At 40.2% G+C, this 12,027-nt stretch overlaps 1 protein-coding gene across 2 annotated transcripts in view; it reads right to left on the bottom strand.

Moving 5' to 3' along the window:
* The window catches only part of Itgb1bp2 (integrin subunit beta 1 binding protein 2), a 31,716-nt gene extending 19,804 nt beyond the window's left edge, over positions 1 to 11,912 (bottom strand). The window contains exons 1-11 of one of the 2 annotated variants that reach the window (XM_047536204.1): positions 11,369 to 11,912; positions 11,080 to 11,129; positions 10,934 to 10,990; positions 10,717 to 10,859; positions 9,953 to 10,047; positions 9,793 to 9,851; positions 9,581 to 9,651; positions 9,377 to 9,476; positions 8,921 to 9,034; positions 8,624 to 8,686; positions 7,888 to 8,286 (exon numbers count right to left, since the gene is read on the bottom strand). In XM_047536204.1, coding sequence (XP_047392160.1) covers positions 8,062 to 8,286; positions 8,624 to 8,686; positions 8,921 to 9,034; positions 9,377 to 9,476; positions 9,581 to 9,651; positions 9,793 to 9,851; positions 9,953 to 10,047; positions 10,717 to 10,859; positions 10,934 to 10,990; positions 11,080 to 11,129; positions 11,369 to 11,432 — 1,041 coding nt within the window. In that variant the 5' untranslated portion in view covers positions 11,433 to 11,912 and the 3' untranslated portion in view covers positions 7,888 to 8,061. Of the gene's footprint in view, positions 1 to 7,887; positions 8,287 to 8,623; positions 8,687 to 8,920; positions 9,035 to 9,376; positions 9,477 to 9,580; positions 9,652 to 9,792; positions 9,852 to 9,952; positions 10,048 to 10,716; positions 10,860 to 10,933; positions 10,991 to 11,079; positions 11,130 to 11,368 lie in introns of those variants that run through there. The other variant, XM_047536205.1, reaches the window with a different exon arrangement.
* Between the last annotated feature and the right edge of the window lie 115 nt (positions 11,913 to 12,027).

Raw genomic sequence — 12,027 nt, 5'->3', positions numbered from 1 at the left:
AAAGGATGAATGGGATCCTTTAATTTAAAAATGCCATATAAACCAGGAACCACAGCACATTCCTGTAATCCCAGCTACTTGGGAAGATGAGGCAAGAAGGATTACAAGTTCAAGGGCAGCCTGAGTAATCTAACAAAATCTATCTCAAAATAAAGAAAGGACTGGGTGTGTAGCTCAGTGGTATTAGTGCTTGCCCAGCATGTGCAAGGCCATGGGTTCAATCCCTAGTACTGAAAAAAAAAAAGAATATATACACAACCAGTCACAAGGTGTGTAGTTTATTTGGACACTAATTCATACAAGAAAAGTGCTATTAATTTTTTTGTGTGTGTATGGTACTAGGGATTGAACCCAGGACCTTTTGCATGTGAGGCAAGCACTCTATCCACTGAGCTATATCCCTAGTCCTAAATGTTTTAATAGTTATGAAACAATTGAGAATTTTAAAACCGACTTGTTTTTTGATGACGTTAAGGGATTATTTTTACATGCTAATATTATTACAATAAGAATTTTTAAAAATAATCCTTGCCTTTTAGAGTTTCACTAAATGATACATTGTCTACAATTTATGGGATATATTTTCTGTGATCTGCTCCAAAATATGTGAGGAAGGGAGGGAGAAAGTAGATGGGCTATCCCTAAAAAAAGATTGTCCAAAAGTCAATACTAGTTGAAGTGTCTGGTAAATGAAGATTCATTAAACTATACTATCTGCTTTTGTCTGTTATGAGTTCTTTATAAAAGTTTTAAAACAATGTTATTGAATTCTCAAGCATCTGATTAAAGTGTACATATTTGTCTGAAGAAGTGAAACATGAGGAGCTGGAATTTAAGATGAGGAAGGTCAGGAACAGCCTCTGTGGGAGAGTGCCAGGGAATGTATGAGACAAATAAAAGGGTTGCTGAGCAGCTGCAAGGGCCAAGTTGAAATTGGACAGCATGAATTTATATTTATCTGTGTGGTTCTCCCCATGTCAGTGTTCTGGGACTTTGGGAGCAGGTAGGGAGAAAGAGGACAGTGGAGGCAAGACTCACTGAGTGACTATCACTAAAGTAGCTGTCAGGAGTGTGAGGCGGGGGCAGAAATCTAGAACAATGGGGATATAATGTCTTAATCTCAAAGAGGTGAGCTGGAGTGGCTAGGGTTCCCACTGAGGCTAGAGACTAAATGATCAGAGATGTAAATGTGGTTTGGAAAAACCTTACATTAGTGTAAGATATCAGTGATCAGCTATGGGTTTCCCTGGTCCTCCTCAGTTAGGCTTGTCAGAGGAATCCTGCTAGGCTAGAGGACTGTGATGTCAAGTTATTCTCCTAAGATCTCTGTTGAGCCTTATGTTTTGGACGTTCTTTGGACATCTTTGGAGATGTGTCCCTAACCTCTCAGAAAAAAAAATATTTAACTTTCCTAACAGGCTCAAATAAAAGCTTTTGATAAAAAGAAAAAATAGAGTAGCAGTAAGAATAGTGAACATTTACATAGTGCTTATTAGATCTGGACTTCCGAGGAAAGATATGTCCTAGACATAAAAATGTGAGTCATCTGCATGTGGGTGTTATCTGAAGTCATGGGCATATCTGAGAGTATCAGTAAGAGGAGTTAAGTATAAGAGAGCAAGCCTAGGACTGAGTCTCAAGAAACTTCATAGTTGAATGGCCAGATAGAAAAAGAAGAGCTTGCAAAGGAGACTACATGAAATGGCCAGAGAAACTGGACAATTAAGAGGAATGATAGACTGCAGAAGTCAATGTAGAAACGTATTTCAAGGAAATACTTCAATTTTGACCATGAGTGTCATAATTTTGCTAGATAGGTAAATGGAGGACTAAAAGTAGGCATTAGTAACTTTGGAAGTCAATGTTAACCTTATCATCACAGATTGAAGTGGTTGGATGTGAGATAAGAGTAATTTGTAAAATAAGTAGGAAGAAGGAAATGTAAGGCTGGAGGCATTGCTCAGTGGTAGAATGCATGCTTATTAGCATGAGTGAAGAGTCCTGGGTTCAATCCCCAGCACTGGGGGAAAAAAGAAAATGGAAAAAGAATAGTAATTTAAAGAAATTTGGCTATAAAGGAGAAAAGGAAGTTAAGTGGGATCTAAAGAGGGATGTGAACTCAGAGGTTTTTTGGTAAGACTGGAGAGACTCTAGCATATTTAAATGTCAATGAAAGGGAAAGGTTAAACAAACATAAGGGAAAATATAAAATACTGTTAAGTATGTAGAAATGTGTGACGGGATCAGACACAACGTACAATGAGAATAAATAAAAGTGTAAAAGGACGTAGGAAGAGAACTGGCACTAATGTGAGCAAATGTGTAAATTTGCTGGGCATGTGCACACACCTGTAATCCATGTGACTTGGGAAACTAAGGCAGGATAACTGCTAAGTTCAAAGCCAGCCTCAGCAACTTAGTGAGGCTCTATTCAATTTAGCAAGACCCTCTCTCTAAATAAAACACTTTAGAAAGGACTGTGGATGTAGCTCAGTGGTTAAGCACCCCTGGATTCAATCCCTGGTACCAAAAAAAAAAAAAAGAAAAAGGTAACTGTGAACCAATTACAGCAGTGCATGCTAATCCCAGCTACTTGGGAGACTGAGGCAGGAGGATCACAAGTTAAGGTGTGTGGGCTGGGGCTGTAGCTCAGTGGTAGATCATTTGCCTAGCATGTGTGAGACACTGGGTTTGATTGTAACACCACATAAAAATAAACAAAGGCATTCTATCCATTTACAACTACAAAAAACAAGAGGCTAGTGTGGGCTGAGTGATAGAGTGCACATGGGCATGGGATCAATCCCCAGTATGGAAGGAAGGAAGGAAGGGCAGGCAGCTATGGCTATTGGTAACAATTCACGTTGTATACCTGCTTGATAATTTCTTACATTTTAGGCTTTGGACATGTAAAATGAACTAGTACATTACTAATTAAATCTGTACATTTTTAAGTTTATATAGAAGAGTTACTTGAACTTTTTGATTCCGCACCTCTGTTCTCTTCAAGATTTCTGGATACTTGCTGGTCCCCTAATTTCAATAAGATAAAATATTGTACATTTAAGATTACTGTACATTATGTACCTTTTTATAATCATTTGACTTCTAACTTCTTAAAAAAAAAACCCACCAAATCCAATGTAATTAGAAAGAAATGTTCGCCAATTCCCCAATATGTCAACTCACCCACAGAAAAATGACATTAAGAGGAAACTGCTGCTGGGGTTATAAAGGACTTTGTAGGGTTCAGTTCAATAGGTAAAGTTTATTGCACTTCAAATGTACAGAAAGAACAGAGCAAGAATTGCTAAATATTCTGGACATCCAGGAAGTCTCTTTACCTCTGATCAAACTTCTCTGTAATGTAGAGGTCATATCCATGCCCCAATATTCCTTAATCCTGCCTCAGCCCCCAAATTCTTATTCATGCTATGTTGTAATCCCTCACCTTTGTTGCCCATGTCCACTCTCCTCATCTCCTCCTACCCTTAGCCCAATGAGACCCTTGTTCCTTGAATTTGAATAGAGAAAAAGATGCAATGAAAAGAACTTAAGATTATGTGAGGTTTGCTGAGCTTTCCCGTTCAATATTTCTTGGAGTCTGAATGTCCCAAATTCTTGGCCACTCTATTAAGGGAATAAATCTGACTCAAGAGAGACTCAAAACAGAGAATACTCCTCTGAATAAGATCTCTATATATTTCTTGTGGTACAAGGGATTGAATCCAGGGGCACTCTACCTCTGAGCTACAGCCCCAGCCTACACCCCCTTTTAAAGATAATCTTGTTAAACTGCCGCTGGCCTTGAATTTGCGAAACTCCTTCATTGGCCTTCTAGGCTCAGTATCACATGCTGTAAGTCTGGTGACTCAGGAGACTGAGGCAGAAGTATTGCAAATTCAGGGCCAGTTTAAGCAACTTAGCAAGACCCCATCTCTCAAATTTTTGTAAAAAGGGCTGGGAATGTAGCTTACTGGTAAAATATTTGCCTAGCATACACAAGGACCCTGGGTTCAATCCCTAGTAGATGAAAAATTAAGGAAAAGAAAAAAAAGGAAGAAAAACCCTACATTTAAAAAGAAAAGTCTACCTCTGTGTGTGGTTATTTGAATTCTTCTTTGAAAAAGTTTTAACATCTTACTGGTTCCCTTCTTAATGAATGGGTTAAATAAAATCTTTGACATGTTTTTAAAAAAAAGACCTACACAGTCCCCTCTCAGAATCAGCAGGGGATTAGGGGGATCCAGTTCAGGATACCTGCTCCTATGTCCCTGAATATATCAAAATCAGTGGATGCTCAAATCCTTCATACAAAATATTCACATATAATAATTTTACATGGCATAGTATTTATATATAATCTATGCATATCCTCCTATACACTCTTTTTGATCAGAAGTTGGTTGAATCCATGGATGTAGAACCTGCAGATTCAGATGGCTGACCATAATGTTTTTTTTTTCCCTTTTTGGTACCGGAGATTTAACCCAAGGGTCCTTTATCACTGAGCTATATCCCTAACCCTTCTTATTTTTTGAGACAGGGTCTCACTAAATTGCTGAGGCTTGCCTTGAACTTGCAATCCTCCTGCTCCAGACTCTCAAGTAGCCAGGATTACAGGCATGAACCCCAGAACACATAGCTATTGTGTACCTGCCACAAACCTTTTGGTACCAGGGATTGAACCCAGGGGGACCTAATCATTGAGGTACATCCCCAGTCCTTTATAATTTCGAGACAGGGTCTCACTAAGTTGCTTAGGGTCTCACATTGAACTTGAGTTTCTCTGGCCTCAGTCTCCAGAATTGCTGGGATTTCAGGTGTGCCTTTTTAATGCTCTTTAAATCATGTTAAACATTTTGACCTGGCTGGATGTGGTGGCACATGCCTATAATTCCAGCAGCTTGGGTGGCTGAAGCAAGAGGATTGCAAATTTGAGGCCAATCTTAACATCTAAGGAAGTCTCTAAGCAATTTAGTGAGACCCTTTTTCAAAATAAAAATTGATGTGTGGCTCAGTGAGCTCCCTGGGTCCAATCCCTGGTACCAATAAAAAAAAAAAAAACCAAAACACTTGATCCATAATTTTAATATCTAGCCACATTCCACTTTTTCCTCTCCTTCATATATACCTTTCTGATATATTAGTAGGGGCAACAAACAGCCAAAGAACTATATTTGATGAAAATCTCAAGGGAAATATTTACTTTCTACCCTACACATTTCTAGATTGAGTGTTTTTTTAAATCCTTTTAAAGCAACAATGTGTTACTTTTGGAATTTAAAATAAAACACAAAAACTGTCCTAGTCTGCCTTTCCCTACTCTTCCATACCCATACCAATTTCTCTTTCTTCAAATATCCATTCTAAATATACTTCTGAAACCTCACATTTATGATCAATGAATTCTCAAGTAGGGTGATAAGACAATTCAATGAAGAAATAAGTCTTTCTAATTGTTAATGGTGCTGGAGCAATTGGACATCCACTGCAAAAGGATAATGTTGGATCCCTACTTAAAACCAGATAAAATAGATCAAAGAACTAAATGTAAAAGTTAAAACTATAAAACTCCTAGAAGGAAGTATGGGAGCAAATCTTCATGATCTTGGATTGGGTCATTATTGGGTCATCAAAAGCATAAGCAATCAGGGGTTGGGTTTGTAGCTTAGTGGTAGAGCGCTTGCCTAACACGTGTGAGGCACTGGGTTCAAACCACTGAGCTATATCCCCAGCCCTTTTTATCTTTTTAGACAGGGTCTCACTAAATTGCTGAGCACCACATGAAAACAAACAAATAAAACAAAGGTATGTGTCCATCTACAATTTAAAAAGATTTAAATTTTAAAAAAGCATAAGTAAAGAAAAATATGTATCTTGGATTTCAACAAAACTGAACTTACATGTATCAATGGATACCATAAATAAAGTAGAAATACAACCCACAAAATGGGAGAGGGTATTTATGAATCATATCTGACAAGGGACTTATCGCTAGAGTAGAGAACACTTGCAACTCACAATAAAAAGCCAATCCAATTAACAAATTGGCAAAGAATCTGAAGAGGTATTTCTCCAAAAAAGATATACAAATGGCCAATGAATACATGTAAAGCTACTCAACATCATCATTAAGGCAATGTGGACCAAAACCCTAGATACCACTTCAAACCCACTAAGATGGCTATAATAAAAAGGATAATAACAAATGTTGATGAGAATGTGGAATGCTCTTACACTGCTGGTGGGAACGTAAATTGGTACGACCTATTTAGTAACAGTATGGCAGTTCCTCAAAAGTTTAACATTTTTTTTTTTTGCAGTGCTGGGGAGTGAATCCAGGATCTAGCAAATGCTAGGCAAACACTTTTACCACCAAACTACACCCATAGCACTGGGGATTGGACCAAAAAGTGCCACATTCCTAGCCCTTATTTTTTGAGGCAGGGTCTCACTAAATTGCAGAGGCTGACGTCAAGCTTGCAAATCTCCTGCCTCAGCCTCCATCATCACTGGGATTACAGTTGTGAGCCACTATGCCTGGCTTCAATTTTATTTTTGAAACTCAAAAATTGCCAAGGCTGGCCTCAACTTGTGGTCCTCTAAGACTCTGGGTAGCTGAGAATACAGGTGTGCGCCAAGATGCCTGGCTCTAATGCTAACATTTGGCTCAAATATACTTCAAGAGAAATGAAAACATGTTTATAGAACAACCTTTACACCAATATTTACAGCAGCATTACTAATAATATCCAAAAGGTGGGAACAACATCCTTCATCTGATCAACAGATAAAATGTGGTAAACCCACACAATGGAATACTATTTGGACATAAAAAGGAATGGAATACTGATATATGCCAATACATGTACAAGCTTTAAAAACATCATGCGAAGTTAAAGAACCAGTAACAAAAGACCACGCACTGTACGATTAATTTATGTACATGTCCAAAATAAGTAAATTCACAGACAGAAAGTAAATTATTTGTTGCCTACTATTCAGCATTTGGGGAGAAATTGAGAATGACTGTTTTTTTGAGGACTGATACTAATGTCCTAAAATTGTGGCTGCACATCTCTGTGAGTATACCAAAAATAACACTAAAATTTAATTTTATATACAATTGTTGTGTGTTATATGAACTGTATCTTAATAAAACTGAAAGGGTTGGGGATGTAGCTCAGTGGTAGTACCTTTGCCAAGCATGTTTGATCCCCAGCATTACAAAACAAAAACTGTATAAAAATGTACTTCCTTGGGCTGGGGAGATAGCTCAGTTGGCAGAGTGCTTACCTTGTAAGCACAAGGCCCTGGGTTCAATCCCCAGCACCGCAAAAAAAAAAAAAAAAAAAAAAATATACATACTTCCTTCCATGGAACCTACCCTTCTTATTACAATCCACATTAACATCTCCATTCTTTCAATTCTTAGAGCTCTTGAAAATAGTTACAAAAAATGAAAAAGACAAAAAACACAAACTACACAAGTTAGCACTGTTATTCTACCTGATAATGTTTATTATTATTTCATGTAGATTAGCCTTGATTTGTCAGCCAGATTGTATCTTTTCTTTGCTTTTTTTTGGCAAGTACTAGCAATTGAACCCAGGGCCTTGCACATGCTAGGCAAGCACTTTTAACTCTGAGCTACATTCCTAACACCAATCTGTAACTTTCTTGAGTAAACTTTCTGTTTCTCAGATATCTCTCAACTACCCAATACATAACTGGGCATACAGGTAACACTAAGGAAATACCTGATGGTAGTGAAAAATAGAATGAATGTGCATGTGCTTGTTTTTACACACATGTATCGAACGCACAGAGAAGTTGGGGGAATGAATACGATCTTACATAGTAAGATGAGAGAATGACACTATGTGATACTGCAGAATACAAGATTTATTTAAGGGAAAAAACAGCATGTTTTGGACAGTTTTGTTCTCCCCATCTTCAGCCTCCTGCTGCTCAATGACACCATATGTCAACCATATCTGGTCTCAGATTCTAGGGAGTCACTGAGGTCCTATCTAGATACTCAACTTCCTGGTGTCACTATTCCCCCATCGCTTCCTCCTCTTCCTCCTCCTCTGTCCAGCTCAGATCATCTGAATCCTCAGATTCTTCCTCATCCATCTCTAACACAACCCCTGCCCTAGCCTTCTCAGCTAGTGCATCAGGGTGCTCCAGCTGGGCCCAGGATCCTGGGTCAGCCTTGACCAGGGAGATTTCAACCCGAGATGGCATCAAGGAGACAGAGCTCTGCTCCACGTTTATGACCTACGAAGGAGGGAAAGATACAGAGGAACATAGAATAAAGAGAGAATGAGGAAACCAAAAGGATTGGGGTTGGGGTAGAGTGATGATTAATGAAGGCAGAAAACAAAAAAAGGGTGAGAGAGAGGAGAGAAACAGAAGGGAAGAGGAAGGAGAAAGAGAGGAAAAGGAGAGGGAAAAGGAAATGAAGGGAAAGGGAAGGAATACAAAAACAAAGGAAGAGAAAACCTCCACTTTCCCACTACAACTCCTTCCCTCAGGATATCCTTTTTTCATTCCACACTGGTCCTCCTTTTACCCCATCTGCTTCCCCAACCTCTGTCCCCTTCTCTTCACTTACCCCCCAGAGCTTCATCTGTGCTTGGAATACGCGGTTACCATCAAAGACAATGTGGATATGAAGCTGAGAGAAAAGAATTACAGGGGTAGTAACAATCTCAGGTCAGAACAAGTCATTATGACAGAGAATCAGGTCAGTGGTATGATCTATTATCCAGGAAGACAACTCTGACCTAAAAGTTTTCTCTTTATCTCAGGGGACTTTGGAGCCTTTAAGTTAACTGGCAAATAATCTCTGCCTGTAAGAGTATATCATCCAATGCACTAGCCTCCCATCCTGCAACAGACTATTCCTCACCTCAGTTTGACTGGCCTTCACCCAGTTGAATGCAGGAAGTGGAATCTGACCATACACAGTCACCACTACTAAAGAATCTGTCTGATGCCAATCATGACGGCAAGATGCTGGCAGCTGAAGAGAAGATGTGAAATGTAAATGGTAAAAATAAACTCAACACAAGGGAAGTTCTCATGGGGTATGTGCAGTTGAGTCTCAGAAAGACTTAACACTACTTCATGAAGAAAAGCCTCTGAACTATAGCGGGATAAGGATAGTTCTTCCCCAGTACTGGGAATCGAACCCAAGGCCTCTTACATGCTAGACAAGCTCTCTACCATGGAATCATCCCCAGCCCAGGAGCAGCATCTTATTTAGTCTGAATTAAAGGAAGAAAAGAGCCCGGCCATAAGGTACAGAAAGAGTTTATCTCTGTGATTGGGTTTTAATCAAGAGTTCAGGAAAGTTGGGGCTTACCTGCTTCCCCCAGTCATGTCTACCAACTCTGCATCCTGGCTGTGCCAAGAATGCCCCAAAATCCAGTGTCTGGATCCCACAACAGCTCCAAGACTTCATCCTGAGATGGGAAGATAATTCAACTGAATTACCACCCCAAGCTCCCACTGTTACCATAAATATTGGGAGAACCTGTCTCATAGACCAACCAGGACCCTCCCTCACCCCTCATGGAATCGAGGTGCTCCTGGGTGGTAAGTACATGGAGTAGCATCACTCTCAGGGCCTTGGTAAACCTAACAAGGATAAAGGAGAATCAGGAACAGAATCAGGTCATTCTAAATTTTACCCCACTCCATCTCTTGTCTATTCCCAGTCATGCCTCTGGTATAGCATCTCTCAGCCACATGCTTGAGCCCCCCAAAACTCTCACTCACAGCATCACATCCTGGATTCTGGCAGCTGGAACCAGTCCGGATCAGACTACAATCAAGTCCTGGGCAAGACAGAGTCAGGAACCCATTAATTTCCCCAACCCAAGTGCTACTTCTATTAAATTCTAGTTGGTGAAGTCTGTCCTATTAAAGTTCTACCTACCTGCCCCAGGTTCTTGGTCTAGTTCCTTTTGTTCCAATGCCATTTCCAGGGCTTGAGATACATTTAGTGGAAGCAGCTTTGGAGGCAACTCTGACCTAGGGGTTATAGGCAAAAGTTATTTAGTTCTGATCCATGAATCACGAGTGCCAGCTCCAATACTCCCACCCAGGGAAATAAAGTCAGTCTAGTGAAAGGCGGGCTTGGCGAAGTTGGGTAGCAACTCATTTCCAATGTGCACCTCTGTGGACACCCAAATCCCTGAACCCAAGGAAATCCTTAGGGATACTCTCATCCATCTACTCAGTTGCTCTACCTACATTTCTCTAACAGAACTATGCCATTTCATCTTCCTCTTTATCTAATTCAGGATCTAATATGACTTTCTTCTGTTACTCTTATTATTCTTACAAATTTTTCTTGGCAGCCTCCTGGCTACCAATACTACTACTTCCTTCTCTTGATGTTTATCTTAAAGCTTTATTCCAGAAAAAAAAAATCAAGCCATTCTCAACAGTCTTCCTTGTGTTATGTTAAGTATATATTTGTGAGAGAGAGGAAGATATCTATCCCTCATCCTCAGACCACCTTGGAGCAAAAGGACATATCAACACAAATTTCCCTTAAGGTACAGAATATATGCCATCCAACCCTGACACCTGACCCTTCTTATATCTCTGATCCTTAATTACCAAACCCCAATGATCCATTAATCACTCTCAGGAAGCTATATGAATATAGGAAAAACCCAGGAGCCTTCTCTTTACTTAGGCCTCTCTCGGAGCAAGGTCTCTTCTGACTTTGGAATTGCATTCAGAGTTCTTTCCTCCTGAAGTGAACTTGTAGCAGGGCCCTCAGGCTGAGTGGCGTCAGGAAGCTTCTCAGCACAGTGTGGTCCCATGGTACAGCCCTAGTATAAAGAGACAAAGATTAGAAATAGCATCCTTCTATTGGGAGCAGAATCCAAGGAAATAAAGGATTTACCTTGATGTTTAAAAACTCTGAGAAATCTACAGTTCGCTTTCGGCAACAGGACCATCCCTGGTAACAAGAGACCCAGATCAGCTTAGATTCCTGGGTATACTTCCTTTGGGAAATGTTCTTGCTATTCCACCTCACCTATTCCTCACCTTCAGTGCATCATGGAAGATTGGGACCCCAGGGTGATAGCAACAGGAATCTATGGATACCAATAGGAAGATCAAGAAAGGAAAGACAACCATACCAAATATCACTTCTACTTTTCCTCTAGGTTTCTTTTCATGCAATGCAAAAGAATAAATCAGTAAAAGTTCAAGATCATTCAGTTCAATTAGATAGCAGGAAGTGAATTGTTTATCCACCCCTGGTCCTGACAGTCCTTATAGCAAACCATCCCAATTGCCCACAGAGCCTCCAGCCAGGTCAACATTTACTCACCAGAGAGGTTGGTATTGGGGTCAAACTTTTGCCCACAGCCTTTGTTATGGCAGAGTAGAGACATGGAGGCGTTGGTAGAATTACTGAAAGGGTATTTCAAGGAGTCTGGCTGCCGTGTGGGGAACACCTCTTAGTCTGGAGGCTTTTAGCTGCCTGAAAGGGCCAGCTGTTTCTATCTTTAGTTCAGGAGGCGTACACCTCCTAACATGGGCAAGGGAACTTCAATTGGTCTCCCTAGCCAATAGGAAAGAACACAGGAGCATTTTAGCTCGGAGGCTCAAGAAAAAAGGATCAGGCAAAGTAGCACTTGGAACTTGGGTGAGGTCAGCTAAGCACTGCTAAGACAGTTTTAGATGTTGCCAATTCCAAGCCTCTTACATACTAGCAGCTGCTCAGAAATATATACAGAGAACCCACCCCAACTCAATGAGGGTTCAGCCCTTTTTCTTCCTCTTTCAAAGCAGCTACCCTGGCAACCTCATTACTTATATGTAGTGTCAATAGCACTGATCATTTCTAACCACTTCAACCATAGTATGCTTCTCACCCCATCTCCTCCCCATGTTTGTCCAGATGGATGATTAGGTCAATCAAAAGGCCATAAAGGATCATCCTTACAGTCTACCGCTGAACTCCTGAGAACTCCCCTCCCACCATCC

This window comes from Sciurus carolinensis, chromosome X (genome assembly GCF_902686445.1).
Source record: "Sciurus carolinensis chromosome X, mSciCar1.2, whole genome shotgun sequence".
NCBI lineage: Eukaryota > Metazoa > Chordata > Mammalia > Rodentia > Sciuridae > Sciurus > Sciurus carolinensis.
Note: the sequence above shows the minus strand (reverse complement) of the source record. Positions and strands in the feature narration are given on the sequence as shown.